Here is a 22458-nt window from a genome sequence, read left to right as displayed (position 1 = left end):
AATAACAAAAACTTTATATCCAAAAATAAGCATGAAAAAGAAAGCAATTGAATTAGATAATTATTGTTCTTATCATTTGTTTGAAGCCAATAAATAGAAGTGTAAATTGAAAGTACATAAGCAATTATATCTGAAATATTATTAAAATATTAATTAATTTCATTCTCTTAAAATATTATAAAAATAATTAAATTAAACATTTATATTTACCAAAGATATTCCAAAAATTATAGAACCACTTAATAATATTATAAAAAAATTGACGAATTTCAAAAATCAGATGAATAAATCCAAGTATAATTGAAACAATAAAAAGTTGTTGTCTAACTTCTTCACTGATATATTGCTGAGAAATTGTTGCAGCAGCAGTAAAGCATCCAAGTAAAACCATAAATAAAATCCAAATCATTGCATAATAATATTTTCCATAAGCATTCCATTTAAAATTAACTAGTGCTTCTCCATTCCATGTTTTATAGATATTTCTATTTATTGTTTGAGTAAATGGACTAGGTTGAGGTCTAATTAATTCTAAAAACCAATTATAATCTTTTGAATAATTAACAAAATTAATATAAGGAATAATAAAAGTAATTATTGGTGTTGTTGTCATGTTTTTTTTAAAAATATAAAAAATAATTTGTTCAGCAAAGAAATAAACATGAGAAAATGCATCTGAAGTGTAAACATTATTAATAAAATTGTATTCTGATAAAATATAAAATGTAGCCAAATAAAGGGGTAAAGTTAAAAGTATTATTAAAACTTGAATAAAGTATATAATTAATGTTATAAATTTCATCAATAATAGTTCACTACCATAAATTGTCCAATAAAATTTATGATGGTATTTTGACCATAAAAGAGATTGAGATAAATTAGCTATTTGAGGAGCTTGAGAAAAAGAATAAAGATGTAAATTTCTATTTTGATGCTTTATACTATAAAAAGAAGAGTCTATGATCATATTCGTTTCTAATGAATATTTTAGAATATATTCTGGATAATATTCATTTAGTAATGGCATTGCAGAAATGATAATGCTTAAAAATGACTTATTGTTCATTAAATCATCTTTAAAATAAGTCATACATTTTTTATAAATATTATCAATTAATTCTAACTTATGTTCTTTAATTGCAAATGTTAATAAATTGATTCCATATTTCAAAAGAATTGACTTATTATTCATTACATGTGAAACCCATCCATTTAATCTAAAACTATCATTATTTGGTAATGATAAGGTAGATTTTGAAAGTATTCTTTTGAAATGTTGAAGCATTTCCATATATTTTCCTCTAATATTATAAATTAAAAAGTCAACATTATTGAATTTTATAAAATAAAAATAGTTTAAAGAAATAGAATTGTTATTTTCATTAAAAGTATAAAAAAGAATACCAAATGTTGTCAATATAACAATATCATTGTTATTAAATAATGAACTTGCAATTAAATAATGAAAATTGCTGATATTATCATTAATATGAGCTTTATAAGGATAATGAAAATTCTCAATTCTCATGTTAATTAATTTTCCTTTTTTGAAAACTTCCAGGTTAATTTTACTATCACCAATACGTATATTCCATTTAATTAAATGCTCAGTTGATTCAGTTAATTCATTGAAAATTTTATATTCAGCTGATTCTCCATTTGTTGTGATTTTTTGCAATAATGTAGACACAGCATCCATATATAGATTAAATGAAGGAACATTTAAGTATTTATCATCATCATCACATTCAATAATTTTATTATTTTCTTTATTTAATTCATCAGAATTTTTGGATGGTAAGTTCAGTTTTGACATCTTTTCATCAAGTTTAGATTTCCAAACATGCCTATTTTGAATTCCAAATACAAACCCTGTTTGTTTATCAATTGGTTCATCAAATAAAGTTTGATTAAACATATTTTTGTATTTACTATTCCAGCAATATTTGATTTCTTTATCTGGTGTATAATAGAATAAAGAAGGTAAAAGAAATGAACCAGTATGATTCATAAATTTATATAGTTGAATATCTAAATAAAAAAATTAATGATTTAATATGATTAATAATTAAAGTATAAATAAATTTTTTTAAAAATGTTACCATTATTTATATCCAACGAAGCAATAGGAATTCCCAATTCATTTGAATAAACAATGATTTTATAATTGATTTTTAGAAAGATAAACTTTTCATTACTGAATATTCCTATATTTTTTGTTTTAAACTAAAAAAAAATAATAAATAGTATTTAATATATTTAATTGTAATTTAACATTTGATTGGTCGGAAAATAATTTTATTGTATTCATTACCTTATTCTTATCCTTATTATTACCAAATATTTTTACACTTTTCTCAGTATTAATATCCCATTCATAAATGTAATAATTTGAAAACAGGTAAACTTTATCATATTTTGATATACTAATTAATTCATAATCTACAGGTATCCTGTAAAATCTCTTACATTCCCATTTGTTATTTTTAGTTTGTGTGGAATAAATCCAAATAATTTTATGTTTTCCAAATGTACTATGTTCGTAAAACTTATTATTATATATAATAAATTCACCTTTTAAATTAAAGGTACAATAGTTTGGATTAACTACATCAAAACTTAATGCAATTCTTTTGTCTTTATTATTCATATCGAGTACTAAAAAAAATATTAAAATAAATATCAATTATCATAAGTTTATAATTACATAATATTACTTACCATTATGAGTACCATTTTTATTATTAAAAATAAATTTCTCATCAGAAACACATAAACTATAGATACTTTCATTAATTTTAACAGTTTGATCAAATTTAAGTTGAACCTTATCTATATCTTCAACATTCCAACCGACAATTGAACCATCTTCTTTACTATAAGTAATAAGGTAGTCTTCATTTGTTGATATTTCTATCCTAGTAATAGGGTTACCATTATGTAGTTTATTATCGAAGGTAAATATTTCATCATTATTTTTATGAACATCATTTTTATCAACTTCGATTTCATCAAAATCTATTTTATCAACATCAATTTTATCAACTTCGATTTCGATTTTGTTAGCATCATCGTTAATTTTTACTGAAATGTCATCCATCTGGTAATCGCTTATAAATATATAAATTTATATCCAATAAATTATTTTTTTACCTCGTCCATTTATTTATATACTTTTTTTTTTATTTTTATTTTGAAACACATGTGCAAACATGCATGGCTGTACGTAATATTTCCTATTGCATAAAAAAAAAAATTTTTTTTATCATAAAAGGTTAATTGAGCTTTTTTATTTTGTAACACATGAATAAATATGCATGGCTGTACTTAATATTTCGCCTAAAAAAAATCTTTTTTATAAATTAATTGAGTAATGATCAACATTTATTTTTTTGTTGTACATATATATGAGGAAATCTCAAATGAAAATATGCTTTTTAAAAAAACGATTTTCCTTTTTAATATTTATTTTAAATTATTTAATTATCTTAAACTATAATATAAAAATCTTACATCATACAAAAAAAAAAGAAAAAACACACCGAAATTACCATGGGGATCAGGCATCCTAAAAAGGATATCGGCCAAGAACTACATTTCAATACTTGCCTTACGAGTTACAACCACCCGCCTGACATTTTCTTTGCAAAAAATGTTGGATGGTGATTTTAAATCAGTATTAAAGGTAAATTATTTTTTTGATGATAGTCAATTTTAGCAAACTATAAAAGTTTAATTTTTTTATGATTAAAAACAATTATATTAATTATTTGTTAAAATTTTTTGATTATTAATTAATAATTAAATCAGTAATTATCTAAGAATTTCTCATTTTATGGCGGTTCGCTTGTAAGAGCAGGGGAGTTGTTATAATCCATAAAAAATTTTTTTCAATGGTAAAATTGATTAATAATAATTATCAAAGGATTTTATTTTTTATCTCGATAAAGGTTAATAAAATTGATTTCAAATCGAAAATTATAAAACGAACTCGAACACCACATCATGTAATATTAATTCATAGTATTACGTAATCATTTATTTTACAATACCATACCAACGCCGGCAACGCGTTCCTTTGTTTTTCTGGTTTGGGAACATTACTAACGTTCCCTTTCTTTCTTTTTTTTAGGAATGGCCTTGGACCTAGACTTTGACATTGCAAGGTGAGTTTTTTTTTTCGTGATTTTCATTTCTTTTTCTGGTTTAGGAACGTTATCAACTTCTCTCCCTTTCTTTTTTTTAGGAACGGTCTTGGACTTTGACCTGGATTTTGACATTACAAGGTGAGTGGGTGGGTGTATTTTTTTTGTGGGTTTTTTTTGGTTGGGAACGTTATTAACGTCTCTCTCTCTTTCTTTTTTTAGGAACGGCCTTGAACTTTGACCTGGACTTTGACATTATTGTAAGGTGAGTGGGTGGGTTGATTTTTTCGTGGATTTCTTCTCTTTTTTTTTGGTTCGGGAATGTTACTAATGTCCTCTCTCTTTCTTTTTTCTAGGAACGGTCTTGAACTTCGAAATGGACTTTGACATTGCAAGGTGATGGATGGGTTGATTTTTTCGTGAAGTTTCATTTCTTTTTTTGGTTTTGGAATGTTACTAACATTCCCTTTTTTTTTTTTTTAGGAACAACTTGGACTTTGGCCCAGAGGATTTTGAATTGTAAAACGAGTTGGTGTTTTGTTTTATTTGTTCATCTTTTTTTAATTCGGGAATGTCTCTAACGTTCTCTCTTTTTTTAGAAATAACTGAACTGGACTTAAAAATTGTCTTTTTTATTTTTGTTAATCTTAGTGTGGTTATTTCATTTGGCTCTCCTTTGTTTTTCTTAACTCTTGGTAAGTTGGCTTCGTTTGGGATGTACAGTTCGCGAAAAAAGTAATCGGAATTACAAAAGGAGCAAAAAATAAAAAACCAGTGATTAGAATTTTTTCAAATTTTGCAAGTTAGTTGTTAAATGTGTAAACATTGTGTTTATTAAATCTCAGCCTTTTTGTCTTACTTAGTTGTCTCTCAATCAATTTTTTAATTTGAAAAAAAAAATAATTAAAAATTTAAGAAATGAAAAATTCATAAAGATTTTAATATTGTACTCAGAAATCAACAATCTGCCTGTATATCTATAATAAAAAATTATAAACATAAAAGAATATCCATAATTAATTTATTAAAAAATTTGTTGCTATTTTAATCAGTTATTTTTTCAGTAAATTAAGTTAAAATTGACTCAAAAATCCTCGAAAATCATTAAAATTTAGATAAATTTAACTACATTAAAGTATTTGGATTAATAATTTTTATTTGTATATTTTGAAAATTATTAATCTAAACATTAAATATATTTATAATAACTTATATATTTATTTTTTTTATGTTTAATTTTGAATTTTAGTTCTTTTAATGAAAATTGAGGGTAAAGGTCAGATTGCGATCATCATGATGAATCAACTTTCTCAACGAATGTACCATAACCGATTAAGGTTACGGTACATTTCTCTGAAAGCCATTTCGCCGAAAGGACGTTTCGCTGAAAAATAGGGCCAACATTATGCAGAATTATAAATAATTCAGGCCAGAGATTATTTTTCGGCGAAATGTCCCGATACCCACGATTAATATGTGCCTTATTTAGCTCGATATCTGAAAATTGCTTCATATGGCCGGATTTTTATTTATAAGATCAAAAATTTTTTAGCCAATAAAATTTAATTATGTAAATATATATTTGAAAAATTTATACGTAAAAATACGCGTTTATTAAACAAAATATTTATACGTAGCCTTTATAGATGAATTTACAATTTTTACTCATACTATGCAAAATTTTCGATATAATTAACGCAATAAATAATAGAAAATAATTAAATTATTAAAATATTGCGTTAATTTCTTGATATCTATAAATAAATAATTACAAAAATTAGATTTAATATTATAAAGTTTAAAATTTTATTAGTTTTGAATACAGTATTAAAAAAAAATTATTTGAGAAATCTACTAAAAATAATATAATTTATTGGAAAAATTCTTTACCTCAAAATCCTTGTGTTAATTCAAAGATTTATTTGGCTAGTTGAGATTTTGTTATGTTAAATTTGTAATCACAAGAAATATATGTAATTTTGATAAGTCTCAGAACACAGTAATTTATGTAAAAATATATCTATCAATAAAACATTTTTAATTAACATGTAAAGTTTTTAAAAATTAAAATTTTATTTTAAAAATTAATAAAGTTAATAATATATTATGATTTTTTAAAACACTTCGCAAAATATTAATGTCTTACTGCATTTGACATTAAAACCAAACATAATTTTGAAAATACTAAACTAAAATATGAAGAACTTACAAAGAAAATTATTTTGCCATCATTAAAAATTGTCATAATTCTGTTTCCCTGCCAATTAAATTTTTCTTTTGCTTTGGACATTGAGCTAGGGATTGGAAAAGATTCGATTAAAATCGTATCTATCGAAAATCGACAAGAATCGATTTTAAATCGATTATCGAATAAAAATCGAATCTATTTATTGTGGCGCAGTATCGTTAATAAATGTTTATTAATGACACAAGTTAGCATTTTGCAGTATTAAACAAGGAAGTATTACGTCATTACGTGATGAAGCAGACGAACTCTTTGTTAGAATAATATGTATTACATCATTTGTAATCAAAATATCAAAAATTTTTTTTAAAGTAACTTTTAAAATGTAATGAAATTTTTATTTGCAAACTAAATACTTACACGTTTATAATGATAATAATAATAATTTATTAATTAAAGATACGTTTTATTGATTAAAAATATAAATATTAACAATTTTTATTTATTTATTTATTTATGGAAATAACAGAAATAATGAAAATAAAACGAAGAGAATGTGCAATAACAAAAAGAAGAGTAAGAAACAAAATATAATGAAAAAAATAATGAATGAAGATCAACAAAAGAAGTGAAGGGAAGAACAAAATAAATGAAGAGGAATAAAAAGTAATGAAAGAAACAAAGGTGGAGTAAAAAAAATGAAAGAAGCAAAAGAGAGGTGAAAAAGGGATGAAAAAAACGAAGGGGATAAAAAGGAACGAAAAAAATGAAGGAGTGAAAAGGAATGAAAAAAACGAAGGGAAGCGAAAGGAACAAAAGAAAATGAAGGCCTTTATAACATATTTTCAGCCCACTTAAAGACAGAAAAAAATTTGCCAACTTCTCTGTCAATTTCTAATCATTTGCATACGCTGTAACCCGAGAAATCAGGATGATCACGTGAGCGGATGAATAAAAGACCGAATGGAACAAGGATAAATAATTAACCGATAAAATAATATTTATAGTTTAGTTTAGTTTAGTCACAAGATAGTCATATGATAATATATCTTTATTTTCTTATTGTTCTTAAATTTTTATTAGTAGAAAAGTTAGAAGTGGTAGAAATAGTTTTCTTAAAAATGTATAAATATAGGTGGGATTCGTTAGGAATTTCGCAGTCAGTTTTGACTCAAATTTAATAAATTAAATATTAATTATTAAAAGTTATCTTGAATATGCTCATTGTACGCTTGAGAATTAATTAATATTATTATTAAGTCCAGAAAAGTAAAAGTAAAAGGAGTTATTCTCGTTTTATTGTATGAAATATAAGAAGTTAGGAGAACTCTCGCAGTTTATAAGAAATAAGATGGTAATATTTGAAAGAATAAATATTACAGGCAACATAATATTGTGAGAATATTATGAATGAGTGGTAGTATTGAGAATAAATACTACGGATATATGAGAAAGAAAGCGAGAAGTTAAAAGAAAAATAAAATCTAAACCAAGCAAAGTAACGAGAAATAAGTTAAATGAGAAAGATGTGTTTATCCACGGGTGGCAGACGTGGGTGACAATTTGGTGCAATGCTCTCGAGAAAGGAAATGATCAATAAAGATTAAAAGAAATGAAATATGATCATTCTGACTATCTTCATATAGTTAGGTACCTGTATGGTATTCCTGGAGGATCTGGACTTGAGTATAAAAAGAAAAAATTATTAAGTGTACAATGAGAAATAAAAGAAGTACAAGTAATGAAGGATAATCAAAGCGTGTATTGCTTGTGATTAGGAGATTTATCAGGAAATTATGAAGTTTATTATAAGAAGTTGAAAGAAGTATATGTTAGTATGAAAAAGGACTAACAAGAAGTGTATGTTAGTATGAAAAAGGACTAACATGAAATGAAAGAAATACACTAGACGATGTATAAGCCTGATAAATAAGAAATGAAAAGTTGTTAATGACAAACCTAGAAACTATCATACTTCGATATGAAGGTAGAGATAAGCCTAGTATAGGTTATTGGAAATAAAAGGAGATAATTCTATAAGAATTATTGGAGTTAAGTTAGTCACGATAATCGACTATAAAAGAAAATAAGACCGTATTGAGATTTCACGGTAAGAAAGTAAATCTAATAAAAGTTAATAATGCAAAAAGTTACGGGTAAACTATAAACCCAAGGGTTAAGTGAGAACCTTGAAAAACACTATGAGATTATAAGATGTAAGTTGTGGGTAAATCTGTAATAAACCCTCTAGATTGCAAGTTGTGGGTTAAACTGTAATAAACCCTCCATTGTTGTTATTTTAAGTTGCGGGTAAAGCTGTAAAACCCCCATTATTATTATTGTACGTTGTGGGTAAAGCGGTGTTAAACCCTCATATTAATTTATTTTTGAAGAAACTTGCTGGTCAAGTAAGAGAATAAAAATAGTTGTGTCACCAGGGGCGTTAGTCAACAGAAATTTTAGTAAGTTGATCGCTTAAAAATCCGTGGCTATCCAGCTATAATAAAAGAAAGAATGATGTTAATGATTATGAGAAGTATAATAAAAGAATTGTATCAAGTATGAAATAAAAAGAAATAGTATTGTTGAATATTTGATGTTGTAAGAATGGAGTTATAAAAATTAAATATGAGTCCAAGGTTTAAATGTAACAACTATATGTTGTTGGTATAATGGTAAGTGTTTGAACAATTGGGCTTATGATCTTCAGTTCGATTACAAATGTGAGTGAATAAAATGAGATTATACTGCGGCAAGTCACGTGAGTAATACAGATCATGTGAGTAGTACAAGGCACAGTAAAAGAATTGGAATGTTATACAAGTCACGTGAGTGATACAGATCATGTGAATGGTATAGGGCACAGTAAGAGAAAAGTTAAGAAAGAAAGTAGAAAGGAATTAAAGAACGAAAGAAATAATTAGAGAAAAGGAGATTGAAGTTGAGAAATAAAGAATTATAAAAGAAATAAAGAATTTAATGAAATACTGAGAACGGTTGATGGAACAATAAGAATGAATAACCAATAGAATAATAGGAAAATATCAAATTAGGAGTATATATATAGTTGCCCCTGGGCAGGGACGACTGACTAATAAAATAATAAATAAATAAGAAATAATAAATCATGAAATTAAAAGTTAAAATATCAAAAGGAGAATTGAGAAAAGTTGAAGAAAAACTAAATGATTGTATTGAAGTGGAATTTTATGATGAAAATGACATGAGACTAAAGAATTGGATTGTCACATGCGAGATAGTTACTGAAAGAATATTTAACGAAGAAAAAATTGAACTTGATGAAGATATGATAGAAGAAAGTGATAATAGTTCAGGAAATAGGAATGTTAATGATGAGTCAGAATTTAATATAGAAAAAGATGAGAATAACAAAAGTAATGATGAGAATGATAATGATAATATAGTAGTAGATGAAATAAATAATGATGGAATAGCTGATGAAGAAAGATCAGAATTAATGGAAATAGATGACAAGAATGATAAGGTTAGAGAAAAGGAAGAAGATAATAGTAGTGAGAAAAATGGAACTGATGATAGTGAAGAAAATGAAGAAATAGTTAGATCAGAAAATTACCAAGTTTTAATGATTAGATTAAAACATAAGAAGGAAGATATTGACGAAGAAATGTTAGAAAAGGAGAATGGAGGACTATCGTTATTACAATTATGTCATAAAATGAGAAGGAATAATCAGATGTTATTGGAAATACATTATTATCTAGGAAAAAGGTTTGAAGAAAGATTAGAACAAGAAATTAATAGGCGAAAAGGGAAAAATAGAAAAAGGAGAACAGATAAAGAGGAACGAGAAAAGATATATAAGGAAATGTTGGAAACAGATGTAGTAAGAACAAGAAAAGGATTAAAAAGAATGATGGAAAAAGCAGAAAAAGTTTGTTTATTAGTTAATAAGATAGGAAAGAAAAGAGTATTCGAAAGTAATTGTGATATTACATCAGTAGATAGTTGTACTAAGAAAGAAATAACAGAAATAGCGGAAGATCTTATAAGAGGATAAGAAATAGAGGAATGAAAGGTCAAAATATAGAGATTAAAGTCTGAGAACCTTGAAATGTTTAAAATAAAGTTATAAAAAGGGCAAAATTTGTACCGTGAAAAGAATGTGAAGTATATATATTTTAAGAAGTAATACAAAAGATTAAAATGGAAATACCAATATTTTATGGTGTAATAGGAGAAAATCCAAAAGAATGGACAAATCAAGTAGAAAAATATCTGTCAAAGATAGGAATTAAAGACGATAGAAGAATATTTAAGATTGCAAAGACACATTTGTTAGGAAATGCGTTATAATGGTTTGAAAATGAAGGAATGTGTATTACAGATTGGGATAAAAATGAGATCAAATGGTTGAATTTAAAATTTAGAATAATTGATAGATATTCGAGTGACAATAGAAGCTAAGTAATCAATTATTATAAAAGTAGAAGGAAATGGATAATGACAAAATAAAATAATAATAAATGAGAAATTCTGAGTAAAATACAGGAAATGAAAACAATGATATTTGAAAATATAAACGAAAAAGGTTTTATTAGAATAGACAGCGAAGTAAAATGTAAATATTGCAAAAAAAAAAAAAAAAAAAATAGAGAATGTAACATTACAAGAAATTAATTATTTTGAAGTTAGGGAAGAAAGCGAAGAAAGTTTAAGAAATAAAATAGAAACGTTATGTAAAGAATACTTTCGAAAAGGAATGGGATACCTTAATGAATATGAAGAAAGATGTGAACACAAAAATATGAATATATTGCGAATGGGAGAATGTAAAATAGCCGCATACAGGAATAATCAGAAAATTTATGAACAGACAGAATATAGGAATTGAAGAATAAGATGAATATTAAAGGATGAAATAAATATACAAAAAGACGTTAGAAGATAATGGGTGGAATAAAAGAATATCATAAGAAGAATAATAAGCGTGAAGAAATCAAGCGGTTAAGATGGAAATACAGGAAAAATGTAAATAATAAGAATTTAGAGACAAATAGTTGTCCAGAAAGACGTTAAACTAATTAGGAATTAATGAAGTTGGAAGAATATCAAGTTATAAGTAATAGAATACTATGTGATATAAAATATAATAAAGAAATGTAGTAGAAAGTTGTAAACATGAAAATATAAAAGAAATAAAGATTGAAATGATAAACGAATAAATACTATATGAATAAAAATATAAATAGACGGGAAATATGAAATGAAATCATTTTGCAAGTAAATAGGTAAATAAAATAAATCAAGATGTCTGAAATATACGATGAATTAGAAGAGATCAAAAATAGACACGAAATAGAAAAACATAATGAATCGAGGAAGGAATATCAAGTAGATCCTTCATGCCTGAAATGTTATAGTATTGATGAAATAAAGATAGAAGATTGGTTTAAAAGATTTTGGAAAATTTTTCAAAAAGTAATATTAGAAGCAATGAGTTATAACAGAAATACGTATATGAAATTAATGGAATACATAATACTAACAAGAAAGGATGGGGAAGAAAATTATCCATCTAGTAAAAAGAAAAGAAATAAAGAATTTGAGAGAATGAGAAAAGAAGGAGAAAAACTGTTGGATGTAGTCGTAAGATCAATAAGGTATAGAAATAAACCGGACTACAGAAAAATAGGAATTATATCAGTAATAAAAGTAATATGTGAACATTACATACTGAATGAAGATAATGAACTTATATTAGAGGAACAAACAGAAGAGAATTTATTAGGAAATAGGGAATTGTTAACATATAGATATATTATAGAAGATGATGAATTAGATATGAGATTCGCAAAATTTGAGGAATGGTTAGAAAAAACAGAACCAATAACCATTAAAAACAAAGGATATAGCACAATGAGATATTTCAAGGAAATATTGCATTTAGAAGAAAATATAGTAGAAGAAGAGAATAGAGAGAAAGTCAGAAAGTTTCAGAAAAGTATAACATATCAATGGTGGGATGGAAATAAATACCCGAAACCATGGATAGATGATGACATAACAGATAAGATAATAAAGAAAATTGTAGAAGCAAAAGGTTTTGTTGAAGAACAAAGTGATGTAGGAGAACTGGAAAATTCAGATGATTTGGGAGAATCAAGTTCGAATGAAGGAGATGAACATATAGAGAGAATATATAGAAATTATTGGTTAGAAAATGGTTATGAAATTGATACTGAAGAGATAAGGCGAATAATAAATTTCAGAGTGGAATATGAAATAATGAAGACTAAAGAATTTATGAGTTTTTACAAAACTATTGAAGAATTAGATGACGAAAGAATAGAAGAAGAGTTAAGAATATGGCATTATATGTATACGATAGAATGCCCAATGTGCAATAAAATAATATTAAAGAAAGAAGCAATAGAAGCGGTAGAATACAATAAAGAATTTATAGAAAAGATATGTAAAAATTGTTATGAAAAAGGACCAGAAAATGTAAAAGATGAGAATGAATTGGATGATGAAACAGAAATAGAGAAAAGGTTAGAACAGTTAAAAAATCTAATCAAAGTTTTAGAAATTGAAGTTTCCGGTGGAGAATTATTAAGATTAATGAGTATGGGATATAGAGATGTTGATATATTAAGTGCAGACTTTATAAGAAAATTTCAAGAATATAAAAATGAATCGGAAAAAGAAATAAAGAGAATATTAGATGAATACTTAAAGAAATTTGAAATTGAAGAAAGTGAAGAGGAAGTTGAAGAAGAAAATGATGATACAGATAATTCAGAAAAGATTGGAGAAATATTAGATCCAGAAGAATACGAGATTTGGGAAGGAAATTCTAAAGACCTCAATGAAAATGAAGTTGAAAATAATAATGAAAATGTTATAAATACAGGAGGTTTTGACTTAAGTCAAAATTCAGATTCGAATAATTCGTTGAATATTAGGGATTCTGATATTGAAAATTCTGATACAGAAAGTGAACTATCTGATTATAATTTACAGGATTTATTTCAAGAGAATATATTATTGAATATGGCAGAAAGAAATCACATCAGAGAAGATTTGAGAGTATTTGGAAATATAATGTTAGGACATGATATAGGAAATAATTGGAATGCTTTAGTTCCACCAGCAAATACGATATTTGGAAGAATTAATCAAGTTGAAACAAGAATTGGAAATTTGACAGGACCAGTGAATAGAGCAGCGAAAGTAGGAGATTTACCATTATATTATGGAGGAGATCAAGATCCATATGAGTGGATTAGAGATTTTGAGGTTGTTTGGAACGCAAATGGTTATCAAGAAGGAGCTAATCAAATAGATAAAATAAGAAAAGCAGCAGCATGCATGCGAGGAGAAGCAGCTGATTGGTATGAAGGCAAACAAGGAGATATACAAAGATGGGAGGACAATGGTCATAACCATGGGAATAATGATTTTACTAAAATACTGAAGGAACATTATGCAAGCGATGTTAGAAAGAATCAATGGATTAGAGAGTTACAAACGATTAAACAAGAAATGAATGAGAAAGTAGGAGCATATGCAAGCAGATTCAGAAAGTTAATAAGAAAAGTAGCACCAGGAGTTAATGATTTAGGAGAAATGTATAAAATTAACTATTTTATTCAGGGACTGAATCCAGTTATGATATCAAGAGTAATGGAAACAGCACCAGCGACGTTGGATGCAGCTGTTGAAAGAGCTAAAATTATAGAGACAGGAAATCAAATGATGATACAAAGTATGATGAATCAAAGTTTGTTGAATCAGAATAATATTCAGAATAATAATATTCAAGATATTAGACAAAACAGTGATAAAAGAAATGAACAAGAAAATAAGTTTAACAAACCGTTAAAGGAAGATTATGAGGATGATTTAGTGGAAAAATTAGAGAAAATGAGAATTGCCAAATTGGAAAAACAAGTACGAAATATGGAAAGGGAGTTGAATAATAATGGGAATAGAAACCAATTGAATCAGAGGAGAAATAATGGAGCACCGATTAATTATGATGAAATAACTTGTTTTAGGTGTAATAGAAGAGGTCATTTTGCGACTAGATGTCCATTAGGAAATAATATCAGAAGAAATGAGAGAAGAGTTAATTTAATGGATATAGAAGACCATGAAGAAGATTATGACTACGAAAATGAAGAATCAGATGATGATTACGACTATGAAAATAATGAATATGATGATCCACAATTGTATAATTACAATCGTGATTTGTATGAAAAAGATAACCCAGTACAAGAAAGAAGGAGAAGTAATAGAATAAATCCTAAACAAGGATGGAAAAATTTTGGAAAGCCAAATTTAGACAAAGAGATTGAGGAAAGAGGGAAAGAAGAATATAAATATAGAAATAGAAGAGAAGTTCCGATGGAAGAATATGTGGAGGATGAGCAACCAATGTATAATAGACCAATAGGACCAGACAATACGAATATCCCAAAAAGATATAAATGGAGTAAAAAGAGAGGAGAATATTATGACACAATGGAAGGAATAAATAGATGGAAAGAAGCAGGGGGAAAACGTAGACCAAGAGAAGATAAAATTATAGGAGTTAAATCAAAAGATCCAGTAGATTATGGAAATCTACTTAATATTGTGGAACAACAAGGAAGAATGATAAAGAAAATGATAAGAAAAGGAGATAAAACAGAGTGACTACACTCGGAGGTGAAAAAGACTGAAATAAGTGGAGAAAAAGAAGTTACAACGGCAATGAAAACACAGTTTATAATAAATGATAAGGAAATCGAAGTTGTAATAGATTCAGGAGCAGCAATAAGTGTAATAACAGAGAAATTAAGAAAAGAGTTAAATATACCAATAAAAGGAAAAAGTAATATTACGTGTACATTAGCAGATGGAGGAAAGATTGCTTCATTAGGAAAAGTGAATACAGAAATAAAAGTTTATAAAGAATTAGTATTACCAGTAACATTAGATGTAATAGATTCAAAGCAAAAAGAAATGATTATAGGAAATGATTTATTGGATAAATGGAATGCAAATATCAACTATAAAGAAAAGATATTGGAATTAGAAAATGATGAAGAAATAATAGACATACCAGTGTGGTATATTAAACAAGTGGAAGAGTCAGAAGAATCCGACTATGAAAGTGAATCAGGAGAATCTGATTATGAACAAGAAGAAGGAAAGAAGTTATATACAGTAAAAGAAGCAATAAAAGAAAAGGAAGTAGTAAAAGAAAATGAGTCTCAAGAAGATAGTGAAAGTTCCAGTGAAGAAAGCTCGTCTGATGATAGTGAAATATCTAGTGAAAATGAGGATTAAATTATATAAAAAGGGTTAAAATTGTCCTAAAATGTAAAATTGTTGAAATAATAATAAGAAATAAAATAATAAATAAATTTTAAAATGATAAATGAAAATGATAAAAATGAAACTAAATGGGAAAAGTTCGATAAAAAGATAAATTTGGGAGAAGTAACAGGTAAAAGAAAGGATGGTATAATAAAGCTAATCAAAAGTTATGAAGAGATATTTGAATACGATGGAGAAAAATTAGGAAAGGTAGACACTGTTAGACATAAAATAGAAATTAAAGAAGGTCAAGAACCAATAGCACAGAAGAGGTATAAAGAGACCGAGGAAAAGGGAAAGTTTATAAAGAAAGAAGTTGAACAGTTATTAAAAATGGGGAAAATTAGAAAGTCATGGAGTCCATGGGCGTCTCCAGTAACACTAGCAGGAAAGAAAACAGGAAATTATAGATTTTGCATTGATTATAGGAAATTGAATAATATAACTAAGTCGGATGCATACCCATTACCAAGAATAGACGAATTATTAGAAAAATATAGAACAGCGAGATGGTTTACGAGTTTGGATCTAGCGGCAGGGTATCATCAAGTAGAAATGGTAGAAGAAGATAAAGAAAAGACAGCATTTATATGTTCACAAGGATTATATGAATATAATGTTATGCCATTTGGTTTAAAGAATGCACCAGGAACATTTCAGAGGATAATGGATGAGATATTAAAAGAATATATTGGAGAATTTGTAATAGTATATCTAGATGATATAATGATTTATTCAAAAAATTTTGAAGAACATGTGGAACATATCGATAAAGTGTTGAACAAATTAAAGAAAAACAACTTGATTGTGAAATTGAAGAAATGTAAGTTTGGTGAACGAAATATAGAATTTTTAGGACATATAGTTGGAAGAGATGGTTTGAAACCAGATGCAAAGAAAGTGGAGAAGATTAAAGAAATAAAGATACCAGAAACTGTTACACAAGTGAGATCATTTTTAGGATTGTGCTCATATTATAGAAGATTTATAAAGAATTTTGCGAAAATAGCAAAGCCTTTATATCACTTAGTTAAAAAGGATGTACCATTTGAATGGACAGAGAAACAGCAGGAAGCATTTGAAGAATTAAAAATAAGATTAATGGAGAAACCAGTATTAGATCACCCTAATTTCGAAAAGGAGTTTATATTGATTACAGACGCATCAGGAGAAGGGTTAGGAGCAGTATTATCTCAGAAAAATGAAGAAAATAAAGAATTTGTTATCGCCTATGCTAGTAGAAGTTTAGTGGGAGCAGAAAAGAATTATGCAATAACAGAATTAGAATGTTTAGCGATATTCTGGGGGATCAAGTATTTCCATAAGTTCTTAGCAGGAAGAAAATTTACGGTTATAACGGATCATGCTGCGTTAAAAGGATTAATGAATGCTAAAGTACCTACAGGAAGAAGAGCAAGATGGGTAATGGAGTTACAACAATATGATTTTGAAGTAATACATAGAAGTGGTAAAGAAAATAAGAATGCAGATGCGTTATCAAGACTAGAATTTGAAGAGAAAGTTATAAAAAGGGACCCTGGAGGCTTAAGTCAAGAAATAATGAAAATGGAACATAATAAAGAGAAAAAGCTGAGATATGTTAGATCAGGAAATGAATGGTTCGACGCTAGAAGATTTAAGGGAAAATGGGATGATATGAAATATTTTAATGATAAAGAAGCAATATTACTGAACTTAGAAGAAAAGACAGAAAAAGAATTATTAAAGAAATTAGGAAGGAAGAGTAAACCACAGATTATTATTGTTGATGGGGTTGATGGTGTAGGGAAATCCACCATAGTGGAAAATATAATTAAACGATTAAAAGAAAAGGATGATTTAAAAATAATATTTAATAAGTTTAAAAGAAGAAGAAATGATGATAAGAGATTTGAGGAACCTTCAAAAGAATATGAATGGTTATTTAGAAAACAAGTTGTAGAAGAAATCAATAGGAGAATAGTTGAATTTACAGATGAAGACATTATAATACTGGATAAGTCACCATATTGTGAATACTTTTATCAAAAGACCAAAAGTTTTGACAGAGGATATATTACTCCATATGGGAATCATAAAATGGAGAAAGAGATATTTAAATATAAAGACATTATAGATAATGCGGTAATAATTTTCTTAGAAAATAAAGAATGTTGGAATAATTATATTGGAAGAGAAACTAAGAAAAGTAATGAAGGACATAAAACATCATATGAAACGTTGAACGAAGAGGAATATATGGACATGGTGAAAATGTTTAAAGAACATCAGAATATTTATAAGAATAAAGGAAAATATAAGAGGATTAGAATTAAAAACGATGACAAAAGTTGGAAAAAAGTATATAAACGAGTTGAAAAGCTATTGGAAAAATAAAAATGACTACTGAAAATATTGGAATAGGAATATATATTTACATCATACACAGGAATACGAATTATCACTGCGTGTTATTTGAAGATAAAAGTATTAGGTTTATTTTACCTTTTGAAGAAGAAATAGAAGAAATACTAGCTAATGGAAGAAGATAAATATAATGAGATAATTAAAAATGTAGATAATGAACAACACTATAGGATGAAAGATGGTTTGTTATATAGAATAAAGGATAATAGAGAACTGAGAGTAATAAGAAAATATGAGTTCGAAGGATTAATGTATATTGCACACGACCATGAACTATCTGGACATTTTGGAATAGATGCAACATATGAAAGGATTAGAGAGAAATATTATTGGAAAGGAATGAAACAAGATATGGAAAGATATGTTAAATCATGCGATAGTTGTCAAAGGAGAGGAAAACCGATTGGAAAACACGAATTAAATGTAATAAAAGTTAAAGAACCATTTTATCAGATTGGAATAGATGTTGTGGGACCGTTACCAATAACAGAAAGAAATAATAGATACATAGTTACGGCAATGGATTATTTTACGAAATGGCCAGAAGCTAGAGCTCTAGAAACAGCAGATGCTAAGGAAATTGCAAGATTCATTTATGAAGATATAATATGTAGACATGGATGTCCAAAGAAGATATTAAGTGATAGGGGAAGTCATTTTAATAATAAATTAGTAGAACTATTAATGAAGGAATTTCAGATAAAACACAATTTTTCGACACCTTATCACCCGAAGACGAATGGATTAATAGAAAGGTTCAACAAAACATTATGTGAATCATTAGCAAAATTGAATAACATTAAAGATTGGGATTTAAAAATACCGGGAGTTTTATTTGCATATAGAACAAAGAAGAATGATTCAACCAAGTTAAAACCAGGATATCTAATATATGGAAGAGAAATGAAGACATTATTAAATTTAGAAGATGAAAATGTTACGATAACACAAAGAATTAATAGTTTAATGGAAGATCTACCGAACATTAGAAGTCAAGCTAAAGAAAATATAGAGAAATCTCAAGAAAAACAGAAGAAATATCATGATAAGAAATACAAGATGAAAAAGAATTTTCAAATAGGGGATAAAGTGCTATATTATGATGCAGCAAAAGAAAAACAATGGTCTGGAAAACTAGAAGAAAAATGGAAAGGACCGTATTATATACATGAAATAATTTCTAAAGGATCTTATAAAATTAAAACTATGGAGGGAAGGATACAGAAAACGCCAGTAAATGGAGAATTATTGAAGGAATATATTGACAGGTCAAATTTCGAAGTTATAATTAGAATTTGATGGGACTCAAATTTTTCTTGGGGGGGATAGCTGTAACCCGAGAAATCAGGATGATCACGTGAGCGGATGAATAAAAGACCGAATGGAACAAGGATAAATAATTAACCGATAAAATAATATTTATAGTTTAGTTTAGTTTAGTCACAAGATAGTCATATGATAATATATCTTTATTTTCTTATTGTTCTTAAATTTTTATTAGTAGAAAAGTTAGAAGTGGTAGAAATAGTTTTCTTAAAAATGTATAAATATAGGTGGGATTCGTTAGGAATTCCGCAGTCAGTTTTGACTCAAATTTAATAAATTAAATATTAATTATTAAAAGTTATCTTGAATATGCTCATTGTACGCTTGAGAATTAATTAATATTATTATTAAGTCCAGAAAAGTAAAAGTAAAAGGAGTTATTCTCGTTTTATTGTATGAAATATAAGAAGTTAGGAGAACTCTCGCAGTTTATAAGAAATAAGATGGTAATATTTGAAAGAATAAATATTACAGGCAACATAATATTGTGAGAATATTATGAATGAGTGGTAGTATTGAGAATAAATACTATGGATATATGAGAAAGAAAGCGAGAAGTTAAAAGAAAAATAAAATCTAAACCAAGCAAAGTAACGAGAAATAAGTTAAATGAGAAAGATGTGTTTATCCACGGGTGGCAGACGTGGGTGACAACGCGATATAAAACACGGGGAGTGAAAAGGAGTGAAAGAAACGAGGGACAAGCGAAAAGGAACGAAAAAAAATGAAGTGGAGTGAAAAAGAAATGAAAAATTAAGGAAATAAAAGTAACAATGGAAACAAAAGATAAAAAAATAGTAGGGAATAAAAAAATGAAGGAAACCAACCGACCAAATAAAAACCATAAAATAAACGAAATATGATAGACAAAATAAAAAAAATAATAAAAAAAAATAAAAGAAAGAACACACCGGGAAGAACTAAGGACCTAAAAGAAAACAAAATAAAGTTAGAAAGGAAATGTAAGGAACAAAATATAAGAAACGAAGTGTAAGAGACAAAATAAAAAAAAAACAAAAACTTCAAAAAATCGTGACTATGTAATACTAAACACACCTTAATTGCAAAGAGCAAAAGACTGAAAGGAGTAAGAACTTAAAGAGAATAAAATAAAGTTAGCAAGAAATAAAATATAAAAACAATAAAAGAAAAAAAAAGAAAAACATACCAGCTGAGCGAAGGGTTTAAAGTTGGGAAAGTACTAGAAATAATAAACAAATAAACATTTATTGATGATGACGTAATCGCGTAACCAATCAAAAACGTGGGTGTGATCGGTGAATTTGACATTCTCAAATTATATTACTTTTAAAAAAATTCTATTATTATAAATAATCTTTTAAGTATAATTATAAATTTGCACCGTAATTTGTATTTTTTGTGAAATATAAATTCGATTAGTTTCGATTATCAAAAATCGAAAATCGAATCTTAAAATCGATATTTGCGAAACGATTAATCGCGATTAATCAATTTTAAAATCGATTCCAATAATGGGAATCGATTCCAATCCCTACATTGAGCACCACGAAGAATATTTTCAACTTTTAAGTTCTGCTTATTGTTGCTCCTTTAAAACTCATTAACTATAGTATAGTGTTCGATTAACTTAAAGTTACCCAGCGTTCAGCGACGATGCCAAGTTTCAATATAATTTTGTGTTCTTGGAGCACCTATCTCCATTAAGTCATGTACAGACTATAGTTGTGGTGAGAAAAGAGGCGAGGCATGAGTTATATCTCCATTCCGTATTGACATCATTGTTTTTCTATTTGCTTTCGTATTTTCGTTCTTGTATTTCATTCCTTATTATGTTACTTACTTTATGGATTTATATTTTTTTATTTATCTCCCCTTTGTCTTCTACCATTTTCTCTTTTTTTCGTATCTTCATTTTCTTAATCTCTCTTTTATATTTTATTATTTAGTTTAGTTAAGTGTGAATTTGAAAGCATTTTATTTTCTAATATCTCTTTTATTTACATTATCCATCAATATCGCCTGAATGTCTCATATCTGGAAATGATGGATAGAATACTGACGTATGATCATATATTTTCTAAAAAATACATCACTAAAATAACATAACAAAATTAATCTTAGAGATAGTAGTTCAATTTAAATTATATTTCTTTAAGGAAATTGTGATATCTACCCCTTGTAAATTAAACAACTTCCCTCCAAATAATCTTGATTTCCACTTGTGGGATAACCCCAAAATAAATCAAAGATGGTATTCTTGATGGATTCTGCATAAAGTACAATAAACAATTGTATATGAGACTTCCTGGCTAAATTTTATAATCTTGTAACGTACAAGGTGTGGTAATTTGATTCTTAAATATATAACGAAATGAATTTAAATTAATTGAGTTAATAACCAGTTTCCATCTCACATAAGACGAAATAATTTTAATAAATTACCTGCAATTCAACATCATTATAAATTAATTTTTGTTTACTTTCATATTTTTTTCTAATTTTTTTTCTATTTTTAATTTGATTGCACTTTTGCCCATTTAATGATACAACATAAATTTCTTTCGTATTACTATTCTCATCAGCTGCATTAATATTTTGTGTTGTTTTGCCTTTCCAATATTGTCTAAAGATATTAGTCTTAATTCTTTTACGGATAATTTCTCTGAGCATTCGGGACATTTACGAATTTTTAAAAGCTTAACGCAGTTCTTATAACGAGTATCTATTAATAATTCAACAATCACAGTATATTAAGATATTGTCGTATCTTAATTAATAAAATTTTATTTAAATGTCGCACAAAAAATTTTCACATAAAGTCCATAAATGCTCTATTAATAATAAAAAGCAAGGTCATCTAATATTCCATTATGGATATACTTAAGAATTTCATTAGGAGTAAGTTTGTTTATATATAATTGAAGCCTCGGAAGGTTGGAAAAAAATGATCAGAATTTTTGGTGTTGATTTATGTGACGAGGTTTTTTGCAGAATTTAAATATAATATAATTACAGATAAGCATAGTTAGATAAATAAATGTAGTCATATATTACTATGATTAA

At 26.9% G+C, this 22458-nt stretch overlaps 4 protein-coding genes across 4 annotated transcripts; 2 read left to right on the top strand and 2 right to left on the bottom strand.

Annotated features, from left to right (window-relative positions):
- Positions 1–124: 124 nt before the first annotated feature.
- Positions 125–3100, bottom strand: OCT59_000408 (uncharacterized protein; the record flags this gene model as incomplete). The annotated part of the gene is made up of 6 exons (XM_066138816.1): positions 125–130; positions 211–238; positions 858–2031; positions 2103–2226; positions 2315–2658; positions 2722–3100. 6 exons carry the CDS (start codon positions 3098–3100, stop codon positions 125–127), a joined length of 2055 nt encoding a protein of 684 aa, XP_065988277.1.
- Positions 3101–9457: 6357 nt separating this feature from the next.
- On the top strand, positions 9458–10369 carry OCT59_000407 (uncharacterized protein; the record flags this gene model as incomplete). Its single annotated transcript, XM_025309796.2, has 1 exon — positions 9458–10369. The coding sequence occupies one exon, from the start codon at positions 9458–9460 to the stop codon at positions 10367–10369; it is 912 nt and encodes a 303-aa protein (XP_025189269.2).
- A 4955-nt stretch (positions 10370–15324) lies between these two features.
- On the top strand, positions 15325–15651 carry OCT59_000406 (uncharacterized protein; the record flags this gene model as incomplete). The annotated part of the gene is made up of 1 exon (XM_066138815.1): positions 15325–15651. One exon carries the CDS (start codon positions 15325–15327, stop codon positions 15649–15651), a length of 327 nt encoding a protein of 108 aa, XP_065988276.1.
- A 5833-nt stretch (positions 15652–21484) lies between these two features.
- OCT59_000405 (uncharacterized protein) lies at positions 21485–22074 on the bottom strand (the record flags this gene model as incomplete). Its single annotated transcript, XM_066138814.1, has 3 exons — positions 21485–21487; positions 21569–21613; positions 21838–22074. The coding sequence occupies 3 exons, from the start codon at positions 22072–22074 to the stop codon at positions 21485–21487; spliced, it is 285 nt and encodes a 94-aa protein (XP_065988275.1).
- Positions 22075–22458: the final 384 nt, after the last annotated feature.

This window comes from Rhizophagus irregularis, chromosome 1, assembly GCF_026210795.1.
Source record: "Rhizophagus irregularis chromosome 1, complete sequence".
NCBI classification, from domain to species: domain Eukaryota; kingdom Fungi; phylum Glomeromycota; class Glomeromycetes; order Glomerales; family Glomeraceae; genus Rhizophagus; species Rhizophagus irregularis.
Note: the sequence above shows the minus strand (reverse complement) of the source record. Positions and strands in the feature narration are given on the sequence as shown.